At 37.9% G+C, this 19201-nt stretch overlaps 1 protein-coding gene across 1 annotated transcript in view; it reads left to right on the top strand.

Moving 5' to 3' along the window:
* Positions 1-19201, top strand: part of CACNA2D2 (calcium voltage-gated channel auxiliary subunit alpha2delta 2) — a 238555-nt gene that overhangs the window by 185398 nt on the left and 33956 nt on the right. The window contains exons 15-20 of the mRNA XM_039358660.1: positions 2339-2410; positions 3830-3901; positions 4450-4511; positions 7008-7084; positions 11613-11630; positions 19094-19154. Of these exons, the coding sequence (XP_039214594.1) occupies positions 2339-2410; positions 3830-3901; positions 4450-4511; positions 7008-7084; positions 11613-11630; positions 19094-19154 (362 nt within the window). The remainder of the gene's footprint in view (positions 1-2338; positions 2411-3829; positions 3902-4449; positions 4512-7007; positions 7085-11612; positions 11631-19093; positions 19155-19201) is intronic.

Here is a 19201-nt window from a genome sequence, read left to right as displayed (position 1 = left end):
CACTACCCCATCCTTTCAGTGTAAATTCCACTGAAAACCCTCCCAGAAACTGTTGAGGGTTTTTTGTTTTTCTGTTTTTTTACCTGCCTGGTGGGGGTTGACAAAGACCTTTTTCTAAGCAAACACTTTTGAAACAATCATTCACATACACACATCCCTGCCATATGCTCTGGTAGGTCCAGAAACAGTTTTAGATCCAGAGTCTCTAGCTTTCTGTTGTAGTCCAGATTGATCAAGAGAGGGGACTAGAACAATTCGCTGCAGCCAACTTACCACAGCCAACTCACCACAGGACAACTTGTCATGGCCAACTCACTACAGAACAACTCACCACAGGACAAGAATTACAGTAATATTTAAAAAATGGTGGCATAGAATCCTTAAAGAAAGGATACCGGAGGAGGAACAAAATGAAATGTGAATGACAAAAATTAAAATATTTTTTTAAAATTATTTTAAATAATTAAATTGAATTGTTGAATTATCCAGCAACAAGTTGCCCTACCACAACCATGGTGAGTTGGCCGTGGCAATTTGGCTGCAGCAAGTCGGCAATGGCAAGTTGGCCATAGCGAGTTGGCCATGGCAAGTTGGCCATAGCGAGATGTCCCATTCCAACGGAGAGGAGTCTCTCCCTGCTGTGGAAGCCTTGAGAAAAAAATTTCTGGTTAACATACCCTCAGTCATCCAGCAAACCATTTAGTGAAGAATATATATGCCGGGCTTCAAGAAGTCTCACAGTGAGTCAAGGATGCAAGCTCTTGATAAGTATATTGACTGCAAAACCTAGAAATAAAGAAGAAATCTGGCAATTATCAGGGCTTAGCTACAAGCCCTATTTATAATAGAAGCAAGGTTCAATTTTTTTAACTTCTTTTTTCTGCCAGTGTGGCATAATGGGCTGAGAATCTCATATCTTTTGATGGGGGAAGCCATTAACAGCTCTGCATTGTTATTATAATGAAATAGTCTAGTCTTGTTGAGTGCTTCTGATTTGGCCTTTATAAGACACCATGCATTTAATCATCCATTCTTCACATCATTTCTATCCTGGCAAATCAACATACCTTAGTTTGCCTACTACTAAGCAAACTATTCGGAACATAGGATCCAACAGATATAACGAGATATTAAGGTAAGGTTATATTGTTAATAGGGGCAGCATGATGACGCAGTGGTTAAGACACTGGGCCTATCAGCTGAAAAGCCAGCAGCCCTGGTTCGAGACCTGAGTGCCATGCAATAGGATGAGTTCCCATCCTTGCCCCATCTCCTGGCAACCTAGCAGTTTGAAAGCAGGCAAATGCGAGTGGATAAATAGGTACCACTTGGGTTGGAAGGTAATATCGCTCCAGGACATCATGCTGGCCACATGACTGCAGAAATGTCTTTGGACAGCACTGGCTCAATGGCCTTGAAATGAAGATGAGCACCGCCCCCTAGAGTCAGCAACAAGCAGCGGACTAAAATCCTAAGGGACTGTTTTACTTTACCTATATTGTTGATAGATTGTTTTAAAGAAGGGATGGCTTGAATCAGTTCTAAGTGTCTTACAGAAAAATAATTAATTTTACAATTAAAGCATTCTGTCCAGTTACAGCTCCCCCTACATCTAACTCTGAGATTCTTATGTGTCTATGGAAAAGTTCTATTTACTCCCAACAGCATACATTTGCATTTTGTATAAAATGTTTCAATTACAAACTGTCAGCATCTCTAATTACTGAACATCATAATTTATAACAGTATTTATACTACATATACTCTAGCCCTCCCTTAGGCATGAAATTAACTTGGTTATCTTGGGCCAGTCACTGTCTCTCAGCCCTAGGAAGAATGCAATGGCAATCCATTTCTGAAAAACCTTGCCAAAAAAAAACCCTGCAGGGACTTGTCCAGGCAGTCAGTAAGAGTCAATACTGAGTCACTGGATAGTGAGATGGATGGCATATAAATTTAATAAATAAATACTGACTTGAAAATAAAAAAAATAATATTCTGTCAAGGAGAGAAGCAACCTAGAACTAAGGAGAAACTTCCTGACAGTTAGAACAATTAACCAATGGAACAACCTACCTCCAGAAGCGGTGAATGCTCCAACACCGGAAGTTTTTAAGAAGAGACTGGACAGCCATTTGTCCAAAATGGTGTAGGGTTTCCTGCCTGAGCAGGGGGTTGGACTCGATGACCTCGAAGGTCCCTTCCAACTTTATTAGTATTATTATTATTAAGGCACAGAACAAGGATTGTTTTGACATGCTTGTTGTGAACAGGATGATAATCTTGAATTTTTATCTCATTCACACCACCCATCACTACTTTGGGGTTATTCTTTCAGATCATCAATTTTCAAGAACCTGTAACCTTGGATTTCCTTGATGCTGAATTAGAGGATGAGAACAAAGAAAGGGTAAGTGATAACAATAGATCAGCTCTGCTTTATCTGAGGCAAATACATATGTACCGTAATTATATATTTTTAAAAATTTGTATTAATGTTTATATAGTTCTCTATCAAAGACTATCAGAGTAGCCTACAACAACCCAAAAAACAAAAATGCAAGTGCTTCAAAAACTATGATAAAATTATTTAAAAACAAAAAAAGATTCTAATGACACTGTAGCAATCTTTTCTCAGTGCAGAGTAGTAAGTTTCTACAAAGTTTACTTTTACAAATCTGGGCATCAGATTTTTTTTCCTTTGGCAAACTTAGTGCTACATTGTCACAACAGGATTTTTGCAGTACTGGTGATGGCAACTTGGAATAATGTCTTTATGTATACAGGTAGTCCTCAACTTACAACAGTTTGTTCAGTGACCGTTCAAAGTTACAACGGCACTGAAAAAAGTGATTTATGACCATTTTCACACTTATAACCACTGTGGCAACCCCATGGTCATGTGATCAAAATTCATACACCTGGCAACTGATTCATATTTATGACAGGGTCCTGTGATCCCCTTTTGCGACCTTCTGACAAGCAAAGTGAATGGGAAAGCCAGATTCATTTAACAAAGATGATTAGGGGACTGGAAGCTAAAGTATATAAGGAAAGGCTGCTGGAATTGGGTATGTTTAATTTAATGAAGAGAAGGATGAGGGGAGACATGATAGCAGTATTCCAATATCTCAGGGGCTGCCATAAAGAAGAGGGAATCAAGCTATTCTCCAAAGCACCTGAAGGCAGGACAAGAAGCAACGGGTGGAAACTAACCAAAGAAAGAAGCAACCTAGAACTAAGGAGAAACTTCCTGACAGGTAGAACAATTAATCAGTGGAACAACCTGCCTTCAGAAGCTGTGAATTCCCAATACTGGAAGTTTTTAAGAAGAGACTGGACAGCCATTTGTCTGAAATGGTATAGGATTTCCTGCCTGAGCAGGGAATTGGACTAGATGATCTCCAAGGTCCCTTCCAACTTTATTATTATTATTATTATTATTATTATTATTATTATTAACTGTGTTACTAACTTAACAACTATAGTGATTCACTTAACAACCATAAGAAAGGGGCAAAATTCACTTAGCAAATGTTTCCCTTAGCAATAGAAATGTGGGGCTCAATTGTGGCTGAAGGTCGAGGACTACCTGTATATTACATAATTATTTCTTATACTTCTGTATAGTAAATTGCATATGTATGTGTATGTGCATTTATACCATAGTATGAATCATGCACGAATGCAGATCCTATCCTGTTAAGAGATTTTCTTGGGATTTGAACAGAAGAGTATAAAAAGGTAACTGTAAATGCAGTTCCTGTGTGCTACCACTGTTATCTATCCCCACCCAACTTCATAGGATTTTCTATTCTCCCATCTTTAGATTCGCCGAAGCATGATAGATGGAAATAAAGATCAACAATATATTAAGACTCTGATAAAATCCCTTGATGAGGTAAATATGTTGGACTTTGAGTCTGAACTGCCAGATTTTTTGGGGGGGGGGGAACATACTGGGAGCTGGGAGCTAGGATATGAAAAATATGACTTTCATGGAATTAAATCATTATTCCATTTGGCCAAGTCTCTTAAGACTTGCTTGGTTCCTACACCTGGTGTTAAGGTATCTGTGGAGACCCTGTTGTATCTTTTATGAATGCTGGGAGAGCTGACTGTCTGGACAGTCATCAGTTTTTTTTAACTTACATATTACAAATATTGCAAACTTCCCAGAATCTTTTTGGATTTGGGCAGTCTTAACATTTAAATTCATTATATGTAGAATGATCTCAAAAGACTTCACGGAAATTTCCAATATATTAGAAATTAACTGGAATATATGCTTCACCAGTTCCTTAATATTAATTGTGATATACATTGGTTTATTTACCATTTATTTGAGGAAGAATGAAATGTGGCCAAAAATCTTTGAAATCAGCTAATTAATGTTTTTCATAAATGTAAAGAGCACTATTTAGTCATTCATTTCTTTTGACTCTACAGAGGTATATTGATAAAGTTCCTAGAACCTATACTTGGGCACCTATCAAAAGCACAAACTACAGGTAAGGAAGTAGCCAAGAAAAACACAGTTCTTCTGTTTCTTATACCTCTTTCATAAGTGATGATTAAAAGAATACTTAGGAGAAGTACTCTTAAGAGACCCCATTAGAAGATAATGCAATTCTCTGCTGATTGGGAAAAGACACCAGAAATTCATTCTTCTCTCTCTCTCCCTCTCTCTCTCTCTCCCTCCCTCTCTCTCTCTCTCTCTCTCTCTCCCTCTCTCTCCCTCTCCCTCTCTCTCTCCCTCCCTCCCCCCCTCTCTCTCTGTCTCATGACTGTGTTCTTCAGAATTTTATCTAATGTGCCAAAGGTTTAGCGATTGGCCATAATGTCTTAATTTAAACAGATAACCTTTTAGAAGGTGGCAGCATTCAGCCAATCTTGGTTAGTTTGGGAACCTAAGCAGGGCAGGTTCTGGTGAGTACTCAGGCTGAGATCCCCTTAGGAAACCAGTATTTAAACTAAATGTGGAATTTTTTTTAAATCCCAAAAGAAAACAATGGCAAACTGCACCTATATTTTTCTAAAGAAAACTGCACAGATGTGTCCATATAAGCCATCATAAGTCAGTCTAACTTGAAAGCAACTTTACTAAGGTTGATAGCCAATATTAGCCAAAGGATTATAACGTAGTGGCTTGATCTTTGAAATTCTATATTTTTCACCGAAGTATATGTTTAGAATTCAGTAATAAAGTCTGTTAGAGTATTTTTGAGATCATCCCTTTGAAAACTGGGTCAATCACAGTACACTAGGAGAAACTCTGGTACAAGAACAATTCACATCAAACAGTGTAAGAAACGTAGTCATTGGTAGTTATTAAGTGAGTGCTTAGGAGGAGAGGAGAAGTGACCCCTTGACATTTTTGACACTTCTGCTCTAGAGATTATGATATCATCCAGCTATCATTGTGGAAATAAAAAGCCTCTTTTCCTTAATGCTATATCAGCATAGCAATAGCCGGTTGATGCTACCAATGGCTGGTGCTGAAATATACAGTGCCAGATGTTCTTTGTGGGTCCATTCATTTATATTATTATCTGTGCCCTTAGGTCTTGAAGGGTAAAAATAAAATCTGGGGGAAAGCATCCATTGATTTTTTTAAAGCATAACACTTCTCCAATGTATATATCTTCCCATTATAATATAATATTATAGGCCACACTTGGAATACTGCATCCAGTTTTGGTTACCACAATGTAAAAAAGATGTTGAGACTCTAGAAAGATTACAGAGAAAAGCAACAAAGATGATTAGGGGACTGGAGGTCAAAGCATATAAGGAAAGGTTGATGGAATTGGGTATATCTAGTTTAATGAAGAGAAGGATGAGGGGGGACATGATATCAGTGTTCCAATATCTCAGGGGCTGCCACAAAGAAGAGGGAGTCAAGCTATTTTCCAAAGTGCCTGAAGGCAGGACAAGAAGCAACGGATGGAAACTAACTAAAGAGAGAAGCAACCTAGAACTAAGGAGAAACTTCCTGACAGTTAGAACAAATAACCAGAAGAACAACCTGCCTCCAGAAGTGGTAAATGGTCCAACACTGGAATTTTTTAAGAAGAGACTGGACAGCCATTTGTCTGAAATGGTATAGGGTTTCCTGCCTGAGTAGGGGGTTGGACTAGATGACCTCTAAGGTCCTTTCCAACTTTATTATTACTATTATTATTATTATTAATCATAAAATGGAGCTACTTATTATAATATGAAGATTATATCATGTTTGAAGTCTGCAACCAGAAACTGTTAAGTGAGGCTGCCATCTAGTGTATTATTGTTTATTGTAAATATACATATTCCTCTAAAATTTTCTAGGAAACCAATTTATCACTTGATGGCTCAACAAATAGCCAGTTGTTTCTAATCCAGCTATCTGAGAATCGTGCATAGAATAAGAAATATTTATGTCTGACATGAATTTATGTTTCAGAATGAAGTCTTGATATGGTATGGCAAACAGACTCTCCTGGGAAAGACATTGTAAACTTAACTTCCTCAAATCTTCATTTCTAATTCTGCTTCCAACAAATGTCCTTTAAAGATACTGGTTTTATTCTTAGCTGTATTTCATTCCTGACAAAGACAGACCATTCTGAGATTCAGTCTTGTATAACATCAGTTCATTAAACGTTCCTGGGACAATTTGCAACATCCAACACTTTCATACAAGTCTTAAGACAGGTGTTCCCAGTCCAGTTCCTTCCAGATATATCAGTCTTCAGCCCTGATGATCTCGCAAGCCAATTTGTTGCCGTAAATTGTGGGTGTCAAACTCGCTGCGTCATGTGACGTATCACGACATATCGCGGCTTTTTTTGCACTGCCGGAGCTAGGGTGGGCACGACCTCCATATGATGCAACCAACCGGCCCACAGGCCAGCAGTTTAACATCCCTGCTGTAAATCTTCAGTTACTGTCTTCTATTCAGACTGTTTTCATCACCAGCGCAGCTGTTTTGGTAACCCTGTGATTTCTCTCTTTTCCTGTTCCAGCTTAGGTCTGGTCTTACCGAATTACAGCAGATCTTACATCCAAGCTAATCTCAGTGACCAGATTCTCCAGGTGAAGTGTAAGTATATGTTTTTATTTTCCTCCTGTCCTTTCACATACCCTTTGACCCTGAACCCGCCAGCTAGCCTAAGGATGATTTGCAAGAGAAAGCAAAATGCCTAAATGTTAACACTTTTAAAAAATGCATCAAATTAAAAAAGAAAAAAATTCCTACCCAGAGAAGAAAAGAAAGTTTCATTTTATTTATGAAAGAATAATGCAGGCTTCCCAGAGATGAAACGATTTATCAAACCCCTTGCAATGAACTTTTAAAAACATCCAGGGGAGATGAGGTTGAGTTGTTGCTTTATATGCTTTTCATGTGGTAGATTATAATAGCAGCTGGTTAATTTGAAAACTGGGAAATTTTGCATGTTTCTTTCTGTTTTGTTTAAATTTTGTTTTAAGCCATCCTTATTTTTATTTAAAGTTTGAATTTCTTTGCTTCTTGTCCTCACTAATTTACAATTAATCTCTGTACTTGTGTGTTTGCTTCCCCTTGTGTGTGATCCTGGGCTCTGCTCTCTCATCAAAGGGTGTGAGGAGCTTCTAAGGGAGTTTTTAACATCCTGTTCTGAGTGATTCTGCCTTTTTCTATCTGTGTCTGTCCCTCTGTCTCTGTCATTCCTCTTCTTTCTCAACTCGCTCCCTTTCCCCACCTTTTGTACTCCATACTCACGCGATGTTACTTATGGCGACTAAAAAATTTCACCTTCAAGGAAGTTTAGAGTGATTCCTTACAATGTATGCAGAAGTACGACATATTGAAGATTTGCTTATGGAAATAGGTTCCAAAATACAGGTAGTCCTTGACTTACAACCACAACTGGGACCAGAATGTCCATTTGCTAAACAAGGCATTTGGTAAGTGAGTCACGTCCAGTTTTATGACTTTTTTTGCCATTATTGCTAAGCAAGTCATTGCAGTTTTAAAGTGAATCACATGTGATGAAGTAAATCTGGCTTCTCCCATTGGCTTTCCTTGATGGAAGTCAGTGTGGAGATAGCAAATGGTGATTACATGGCTCCAGGATGTGGCAGCCATTGTAAGAATGTGCTGATTGCCAAGCATCCAAATTTTGATCACATGATTGTAGGGATGCTATGATGGTTATAAGTGTGAGGACCAGTCAGAAGTCACTTTTTCAGTGCCATTGTAACTTCAGTCACTAAGCAAATGGTTGTAAGTTAAGGACTCCCTGCATATAGGCTCTTCTGACCAAGACTAGATAGAACATCAATCGCAGAGTGGTCTTACCCTTAAATGGACTGATCCAGCCCCGGAACAAATCATTCCAAGTACTCTGGACATAGTATAATATTAATCAGGCCCACCCTGTGAGTTTCTTCAAATAGTTAAAAGATGGGTGATTTGGCATATCTCTAGCCCAGCCGTAGATGTTGCCCCAACTTGCTCACTTTTAATCAAATTAGTTTTAACCCTATTGCATAAAGACATTACAGTTGCAGTCCTTTCCAATTTACTTGGGAATATAAAAAAATCTTTTCAATAAGAATTTTTTAGACACTAAGAAGAAATGTGAATCATCTTTCTCCTGCTATTTAAGCTTCCACTTCTCTATAGAAAGAAAAAATAAATAAAGATCATCTAGTTTTAAGTTGGGGGGGTATGGGTCTAGGCTGCTTAAGGGGCTCCTACAAAGACAAGGGGGTTAAACTACTTTCCAAAGCACCAAAAAGCATGACAAGGAGGGAAACTAAACAAGGAGAGAAGCAACCTAGAACTAAGGAGAAATTTCCTAACATTGAGAGCAATCAACCAATGGAATAGCTTGCCTTCAGAAGTTGTGGGTACTCCATTACTGGAGGTTATTAAGAAGAGACTGGGCAAACTATTTGTCTGAAATGGTATAGGGTTTCCTGTTCAAGCAGGGGGTTGGACTAGAAGACCTCCGAAGTCCCTTCCAATCTATTATTTTATGTTCTATGTTTATGCTTCCAATGTTTTGTAGGAGCATTTGGTGCAGTATTCACAAATGATTGCTTTGGGAAAAAAATTGCCATCCCATACTTTCCAGATAAAAAGTTATGCTATAAAAAAGAATTGTTGCAAAGCCTCTTCCCTAGCATGGAAACTTGGTATAAAAATGTGTTTGATGTGGGAAGTGTTTACAAGTAGGTAACTCTCTTGTACAACCTGATAGAAGTTTTGTGAAGGATTATAGCAACAAATGTAAATAAGAATCAGAGGAGGCCTAATGTATGTCTCAGGCCAAGAGATGATACTTTCCAAAGAGCATCTGCTGAGAGCAAGCATCTCTCCTTAACTCCTGGGACAGAATCGGCCTGTGCTTCAAAAGGATCCTGCTCTGATATAAAGGTATATAGGAATGGCCTTGGGAGACAGGGAGAAGAGATGATTTCCCCCCTCCTCCCCCGTCAGATAAGGGTCAAATAAGAGAGGTCATAGCCCATATTGGGTGAAGAACGAGGTGGGGAATGAGGCTCAGAAAGGACCCCTTCTAAGTTCTCAAGCTATAAAGGAGGCTTGCAAGATTGATGTCAGCCTTCCCAAGTAGAACAGTCAAAAAACATGGCCAGATGAGCTAACTGTACTTTATTGTAAGACTACATCAACAGAATCTTGCCAGTCTAAAAGTACAAATCTCCCATCATCTCCTTCACAGCCCGAAAGCTTGGGGAGAGGGACCTTATGAGCCTCTTTCTTCTTCCATTACGCAGCTGTTGACTATGCCCTCTCTTATCTGACAGTTTCCATCTTCACCTTATCTCCCAACATCATTCCCAAATACCATTACTGGCCATCTCTGACTTTATGTGTTTTCTCTCTCTCTCTCTCTCTCTCTCTCTCTCTCTCTCTCTCTCTCTCTCTCAAATGAGGCCTTAGGTTGCTACACATTATACAACTAGTCCTCGACTTATGGTAACAATTGAGCTCAACATTTCCGTTGCTAAGCAAGATGGTTGTTAAGTGAGTTTTGCCCCATTTTACGACCTTTCTTGCCACTGTTGTTAACTGTGAAGTGAATCACTGCAGTTGTTAAGTTAGTAACATGGCTGTTAAGTGAATCTGGCTTCCCCACTGACTTTGCTTGTCAAAAGCTCATACATGATCACATGATCCCCGGGACACCGCAACCGTCATAAATATGAGTCAGTTGCCAAACGTCTGAGATTTGATCACGTGACCATGGAGATGCCGCAACGGTCGTAAGTGTGAAAAGCAGTCATAAGTCAGTTATTTCAGTGCCATAGTAACTTTAAAGAGTCACTAAACAAATGGTTGTAAGTCGAGGACTACCTGTAGTTGAGATTACCACTTGGGTACTTGGTTTTGAACTAGCATGCTAAGGGGCACCATATCAGGCTCTGGCCTTCAGGTTTCTGAACCCAGCAAATGAGTAGTTCAAATTCAGTCAGGAAGAGGAAGAGCTCTCTGATTACCCTCACCAGGCTAGGTTGGCAGGATTGAGGCTTCCCAGGTTCCTCTTCCAATTAAAAACCAACCTGAAATAATACAACCTGGATTTGGTCCTCAATCTCCCTGCTTCTAACAGCAGCTACCTTATTTAATGTCTATCTAACTTAATATTGTCATTGTAGTGCCTGGCAACAGCTCTGCCAAATTTCAGGCAGGAGCCATTTCCAGTCTTGCCTGAAAATTATACCTGGCGTCTTTTGCATATGCACAAGTGTGTGCTTTCTGCTGTAAAGCTGCAAGCTTTCTCCTCAATGTCACTTCAATGCACATAGATTTCTCTTCAACAATTTCTGTCATCATTGAGACTATTTTCTCTCATCAGGAAATTATACGTGTCTCTTTGGCAGGTTTTTGTTTTTTAAAATTGGTCACGTTTCATAAACTATGTGATTTCCCCTATGCACTATAATGTCAGGCATGCTAAAGACTTCCAGCTTCCTTTGCAAGAAGGAAATGTGGATTGCTTTTTTCTTTTCTTTTAAAGAAAGTAAGTTTCTGCCACATAGGGTTGATTCCAAGCTCCTGTCCTATTTTTACCTTTCACTGAGAATAGCCACATCTTTACCCATTTGCTAGATGTGCTCAGGCGTGGCCCACTGCCCTGAATTTCTCTCCCTTCATTTCCTTTCCTTCTGTCTCAATCTCTGTGTGTGTCTTTTGTTAATCTTGAATTTTGCATGGTCTGCTAACTCAGTAAGAACATTTCTAGATCAAGACTGTTGCAAACTGTTTGCTAATGAATTCCATTTTTATGTTGGTTATATAATATATATCTATAGATCGAGTTATATCTATACATTTTTATTATTTTCTTACTGTGGCCTTTGGTACTTTTATTACTATTATTATTATTATTATTATTATTATTATTATTATTATTATTATTTTGGCTTATTTCTTTTTCATGTCGTTTTTTGCAAGAGGTTTCCTTTTGGTATGATTATAATACACAATATTTTTATTCAAACAGCAATTGAATAAAATATTGTTTGTACCCCCTTCCCCCTTTCCACCCAACCCCCTTTTTTGTTTTCTGTTTTTTGTTTGTTTTTTCTTGCTTTCTCTCTCTGATGGATTCACACAGTACCAAGCAAATTGAAGGGCAAGTATTTTCAGTCTTAGACCACTACCCTTCCACCACCCTCTTCTCCTCACCTGTGTCCACTATCCCCCACCCCTCACTCCAGACCTTCACCACTCTCCCTTACCACCACCACCACCTGGCCTGCTTGCCCATTTCCTTGCCCGTTTGCCACGCCTAACCTTGCGAATCACCACCAAACTCTTCCCCTCTCCTCTCCCCTGCCCCCCCCTCCCCTTATATTCTTCCACTCTTTATTTGAAAGCAACATGTCTTGTTATGTTCATAATAGCTTCACCACTACTGATCTTCCCACTCCCACCCTGTACATTGCTCAGAGATTCAATCCGGTATCGTTAAAGATGAGCCAATTTCATATGGAACTGTTATGTTTGAATTCAATTAAGGTTTTTGTAGCTAGTTTAAAATCCTGCTCTTCTTCCTCCCTCCTGCAAAAAATATCTCTTCCACCCTTTCTGCTTTTTCCTCTCCCCTGTCCCACACCTTTCCTAAAAATTTTCTTACCCTGTCCTTGTTCCTGTGCTTACCTTTCTCTTCAAGACAACTCAACCTGAATGGAACAGGGCTGTGCCGAAACCTCCAGGTTCAGAAAGGTTTGGAAACAGAGACTAATATCCCTTTCTCAAGAAAACCTTTAAGCTCCTCCAAAGGGAGAGGGGGAGAAGCAGAACATCTCAAGATGAGTCCACATTGCTCGCACGCCAGAATTTTTGAAGCCAAAGAACCATAATCATCACAACGGGCATCGTCATCATTAACAGAAATCTTAACAAGAGATTTCTGACCATTTATTATCTCAAACTTATTATCTTTATTTTTTTTCTACTTTATTATCTCAAACTATTATCACAATCGGAGATGGGACATAGTCGAAAGATAGTGTTGTGAACATTCAGTCTACTCAGTTCTCCTACTCATTCATAAAATTTTGAGGTAATGGTTTCAAAACTCAGTAGGAAGGGCAAGTCTAAAACTTTCCATCCTCTACACAAACCTAAATTAGTAAGATAGGGTTGGTCGTTATAGATTTCGCTTGCCTCCTCCTTTTCTTGTATATCAAACACTATGATAGCAAATTAGTTTAAATACAGACTAGAGGTTGTATACAGTACTGTATATAGCATTTAGCAATAGCACGTAGACTTATATACCGCTTCATAGTGCTTTACAGAATTTTCTAAGAGGTTTACAAATATCAGCATCTTGTTCCAAAAATTTGGGTCCTCATTTTACCAAGCTTGGAAGGATGGAAGGCTGAGTCAACCTTCAGCCAGTCAGGATCGAACTGTAGGCTGTGGGTAGAATTTGCCTGCAAATACTGCATTCTAATCACTGAACCACCATGGCTCCCATATACATGTACCTGAGCATAATTTTTTTTAAAAAAAGAAACGTGATTATATTTTATAAAATAACTAATTAAAATAATATACTTTACAAATTAAAGACCTCTGTTATGAAAAGATTGTTGTAGAAGTTGCACCCACAGCACCAGCTGTGACAGGAGAAAAAGGAGGAGTGAAATTTTAAAGCCCGTTTAGTAGTAAAAGCAAAACTATCTATTTTATATGAAAACAAGGTTTGGAACATTTATTTCATCAAAGTAAAGAAGCAAAGAAATAAAACACTGCATATTTTTGGTTACTTCCATAATAATTCAAGATCTCCAGGGTCGATATCCATATAAAAGTGAGATATGTGACTTGAAATGGCATTTAATTAACACAAAATGCAGGAAAGCCCCAGAGGGATGCTTCTTATTAGACTGTGACCTGTTCCACACAAAAAGACAGGAAGCTGAAATGCCTTGCAATAAATATATGGTTTTCATTTGACCCAAATTTCCCCTAGATACAAGCATTCCTACAGTCATGAGTGAAATTTCCTAGGTTCTATGCTTATAGTTTTGCACAACTTCATGAGGTTAAGCAAGTCTCTATGGAAGTTCAGCCACACTAGCTGGGAATACTAGGAGTTGTAACTCCTAACAAAGCTGGATACCGCTCAGATTGGGAAGCCCAGCTTAAGCACTTAGCAAAGGAAATGGTGCAGGTAGATAGAAAAGATAAAAAAGATACAGAGAAGAGACCCCAGTCAAAATACACAGCTGTACACTGCCACACTAAGACATTATCAGTGACTGGATTCAAGCACAAGAGTTCTCAGCCCTGTTCTATCAGCAATGAGCTGCCTGTTCCTGACCCTGTATTGGCAATGCTGATGAAAATAATTACTTAGTGTTTTGTATTCCTTTCCTCTTCCTCCTTTCATTGGCTTGTTTCCAGACCCTGCCTTATAGTCCTGTTCGAAAACAGCAGTCCAACCTATGGCTGTGCTGCCCTCACAAAGGGCCACATACATTTTGCAATGCATTGTGGGAGACATGGGGGGGAAGGAGAGGGGTTTTGATGGTTTCATAATCCATCTGTTTATATTGATGCATTCTGAAGCTCATTTTGCAGCTAATCGAAAAATACAAGTCTGATGAATTTGATTGATCCAATAGGAAAAGTGAATGGATATTCTTCAAGGGAAAGCCTGCAACAGCTATCCCTCTCTACTTCTTTCTTTCTTTCTTTCTTTCTTTCTTTCTTTCTTTCTTTCTTTCTCTTTCTTTCTTTCTTTCTTTTTACCAAAAGAGATTTAGAAGCTGAAGGAGACTTAAAATACTACACTATTCTCTAGAAGGTAGATATAAAATACACATTTATATTGATACAATTCCTCACCTAGAACCTATTAATATATTAAAGGTAAGCTGCCTTTATATGCATCACAGGAGAAAATGTCACTGAGTGAAGGGTTTTTTCTCCGGGTTTCAAAGCAGTGGATCAGAAAGTTTTATTCACTTCCTCAAAGCCCGTACTGGCAAAAGGAGCTCAGAAAAAAGTCTGGGGACTTCATCTATGCAATAACTTTATAGGCATCAGCACACAAACTCTGGAGATTATGGTAGTTAATATTTTATTTTATATTGATAAAAGTAATTTTAAAAAGAGAAAAGTCATTTTATCACAGTTAACATGTAATATTTTTTATTCCAGTAAAAAAATCTGGTTCACACATTTTGGCTCTATACATAGTAGTGTGTAGGTATGAAGGATGTAAGTAACCATGCTTACATCTCAAAGAACCATCCTGAATTGTGGCAGGGTCTCCAAGGAACTCACTGCAATTCCTGAAGAGCCAAAGTCAACTCAATCTGTGTTCTTTTCTTGCCCCTGAATGTAAATGGTGCAAAACCATTCAAATGTTTTCATGCATTACAGATAGTTAACTGGCTATTGTTTAGTCTGCTATAGAGAGACCTGTTGAAAGTAATGAAGATAATCTTAATGGAGATAGGCAATATATTGTTACCAGGGGAAAACATCTTAAGTCTGCATCAAATATGAGAAAGGCTCAGATGGATGCCACACTAATTCACATGAGTGTAAGGAGGGGAAGGGGTACAGCACAATGAGATTTGCAAGATTGTTGTCAGCCCCCCCCCTCCCGCAGATAGACCAGAACAGGAATCAATTCCATAGGTGGCTAATATTACTTTTATTGATAATGGCTATGCCAACAGAGCCTTGCAAATCTGATTACTCTGTGCCTCCTTTCATTCTTATGTGAATTAGGAGCTATATGCAACCCAAAGTACAAGGGCATTCATCTTCTCATTCGAGCCTTGTCCTTAGTGACTTATGCAGACATTCCAATAAAATAAGCAAAAAGGTTGCAATTTAGAAAGGATTGCAAATATATTTTCTTTTTTTTTTAGCAAACTGGTCTATGTTTCATGTTTGAAATATCAACAATTATTTTCATTTTGGTCAAAGCAAAATCTTCCTTTGTGGTTATCACTATTAAGGCCAGCAAGTTCCTCCTGTTGTTGTTGTTTTTTTCATGGCTTGGCATGATTTTATATTCCTAGAAAAATTGGGGGGGGGGCGTTTTTATTTTTTAGTTAAGCCATTATTTTAGAATAAATTCTTCTGTGCAGTCAGTTATATATGTTTGTGATCTTGCTGCCAAGTCTAGAGCGTTAATTATTACTAAATGTTGCGGCACTGTAGGAATTGTGATTAGAGTGCCAATGAGCCTGGCAGAGGTTGATGTTTGCAGATTGGATTGGCTAGAGGAGAAGATAATGGTAGGATTTGTTAGGAGTTGAAAATATGGACTAATTTCTTAGTCCTGATCGTAATGAATTAGCCTCACACTGATCCTTAATTTTTTTAAGTATTATTACATTTTAGTACCAAAATAATCCAGATTAAAGTATCACCCATCACATGATTAGGGGTGAATAGATGGAACTGATACATATTCTGTAATTTTCAATAAAGGAGATAGTGAATCTATTCCATTTAAATAACGTGTAGTGGAATACTTTTTTCTGGAGCAATGTAGGGTTACTGAAAAAAGAAATATCATCCAAAATTATTGTTTCTTTGCTAAATATTTGCTAAATATTAATTTTTCATTACTTTTAAAGAGTGGCATGATTTTTTTAAAAAAATAATAAACTAGGAGAGTAAACCATACCACCACTGTTTTCACTTTCCAATCTGTTAGCAGCAGATTGGAAATTATGTCTTTTCTTCTGAAACACTGAAAACAGTGAGTGACAATCCCTGCCTTGTCCTGCACTTCTCAGGTCTTGTAGCAACAAAAGTCTCCTCAACCTCCTATCACATCTAAAGAGAAAGAAACAAAAGCACAATAGCCAGATAAAATCCAATTACAAACCTTCAATTGTTATTATTTGAAATATTACTGAATCCCAATATATGCCTATTTGAAGCCTTCTTAAATGTTGGTTATATAAAGAGCTATCCAGAAAAGATTCAACTAAATTATGCCTCGGTTAAATTATTTTTTATTGTATCAAGGGAACTATTGTTTTAAGATTATTTTTTGAAAAAAACCATAAAAGTATAGACAAGTGTCCAGATTGAAGCTATCAGTAAATCTGATCAAGTAGAAAATTGGGTGCACTGTTTTGGTTGGATCAAATTTTTGGGGATTTATTTCAATCTGAATCCTGGACAGAAATAAGAGAGAATCAGTGAGTTATTGATGTTGATTCTCCATCAATAACTATTGACAGCAGTAATAATGGTATAGTTCTGAACCACTTTTCTAGATGAAAAGCTGAATAAATTGCTATGCATTGCTTTTTTTTCTCCTATCTCACAAAATGGCTTCAGAAATAGTCCTGGCAATCGTTTTCTGTGAAAATTGGCCAGGGAGATTCCACAGGATTTCATTTTGCTTACCATACTTGTTAAGAATTACATGAAAGTGCTGCACAAGGTAATTCAAGGATTTGAAGCACAGTATAAGCATTGTTATAATGGCACTCAGTTCTCTTTTCTGACACCATCATTAATGGCACAGGCTTCCATCAATTATTCCTAGAGGTCAGGAATGAAATGGGTGAAGATTATACATAATTTGATGCAAAATGGCAATGCCATTGGAGAGATGTCTCATAATATGTAGAGGGCATGTCAATTATAGTTAAAAGAACTTTGCTTCTCATAAAAATAAATTTGTAGGGGAACTCATCCATTTTAAGCAAGGTCATTTGACAGAAGCAATGATAAAGATATTTAGCTTAGTTTAGTTTAGTTTAGCTTAGTTTAGCTTAGTTTAGTTATGTTTTGGAGGCCACTAAAGCACATCTTAAATTGAGCTTATAATCCTATTTACCCAAGATATGTCTGGGTAGAATGTATGTAGGATAATATTATAAAGCACAGAATTCCAATAAAATAACAATACTTCCTGCCTCCCTTTTCCTTTTTCCCTATGACAATAGAAATTCAGGATATTGGGACTCTTCTATCTCTGTTTTATACCACAAGAATTCTTACTTCTCTTTTTCAGATAGTGAGAATTGCAAAATCAAACTTTCAGAACATGGTAACATCTGACAAACATTTAAGGAGCATACCAAAAGTTTATTGAAATTTAACCAACTCATAGAAAACCAAATACCAAAATGAAAAACATTTGTAATGTACAGATTATAGTATAGGCATCATTATTTTTCTGGAAAACTATTGATCATGTTCATTCAATAGCTACACGACTACTAGTGAGTACCACTTGGATTTGTGCTGATTGTGTTAAATGTATCTTTTGTCCTATTTTGCTGTTCCAGTGTTATGATTTAATAGAACCCTGTAGTTATTAATTGATTCAGTCATTTATACTCAATCACTCAATTCACATCTCAGCTTTCCTTGGGGAGCTCAAGGTAGCTTATAGAGGCCTCTCTCTTTCCATTTTTCCCAAGGGAAAAAAAAACTGTGAAGTGCCCCAAGTCATCCAGTCTTTTCATGCCTGAGGGTGAACTTCAGTATGTTCTTTCTGCTCCTAATATAATCCCATAACATACCTGTTCCTCATTTTAATAAATAACCATTTACCGATAAAACATGTACAACATATTTATATCCCACCTTTATTATTTTTATAAATACATCAAGGTGGTAAACATACTGATACTCCTTCCTCCTCTTATTTCCCCACAATAGGAGCCCTGTGAGGTGAGTTGGGCTGAGAGAAACAGTGTCTGGTCCAAAGTGACCCAACCAGCTTTCATGCCTAAGGCAGGACTAGATCTTACAGTCTCCTGGTTTCTAGCCTGGTGCCTTAACTATCAGAGCTCAGTATTCTCTTGGAATATTGACCATGTTTAATGCTCCACAGTTGATTTGATTACATAAGTTACTTCTATGGAATTCAGGCTGTTTCACATTCTAACCAAGGAGGGATGGCTATTGCAGTGCTCTGAGATCTCTGTCTATAGAAAAGACAGCTGCTGCACTCTCTACAATGCATTGTGTTTTACCTCTAGCTGCGGGTAAGTCTTTGGTTGGACTGTCTTCATAAAGGACCCTGGTTTGGCCATGTTGATGCCTGAAAAATAATTTTTCTTAGAAAATATTGTTTTAGTAATTCTCTTTTTGTATGAGCAGAGCATGTGATTTCTTTTCTTTGTAATTTCATAATAAGAGAGAGACATCCACATGACCTACTAAACATACATATATATGTGTTTATATATATATATAAGAATGAGTATATATATGTGTGTAGGTATAATTACATATATTCCCAAATCAATATTTATATATATATATACAATCTGCCAAATATATTTAATTACAGATTATGGAATTTTAATTATATATGATAAACTCACCAAATCCACTCAATGTTGGCAACTTATTGGCTATAACTTTCTTCTGGTGTGATGTGAGCGCCCAAAGTGTATTCTCTCCTTTCTCTCTTGTTAAAATGAGCCAGTGGTTTTGCCTCTTCTGTTTATTCCTGTCTCTTTTCTCTTTCTCTCTCCCCCAACCCCGTTTCCTCTTGCTCTGGCTCTGTCATCTTCTGAAACCGAAGCTGCCTTCTTCCCTCATTTCAACTCCCCGCCGCATAATGTTACCTTTCTGTTGCAGATTTTGAATACCTGCTGCCAAACAGCTTTGAGTCCGAGGGACATGTATTCATTGCTCCAAGGTAGCTTTGTGTGTGAGCTTGCTGAGGTGTCCATTTAACCACCAATC

Source organism: Crotalus tigris, unplaced genomic scaffold (assembly GCF_016545835.1).
Source record: "Crotalus tigris isolate CLP2741 ecotype Arizona unplaced genomic scaffold, ASM1654583v1 scf7180000019060.718356, whole genome shotgun sequence".
NCBI lineage: Eukaryota > Metazoa > Chordata > Lepidosauria > Squamata > Viperidae > Crotalus > Crotalus tigris.
Note: the sequence above shows the minus strand (reverse complement) of the source record. Positions and strands in the feature narration are given on the sequence as shown.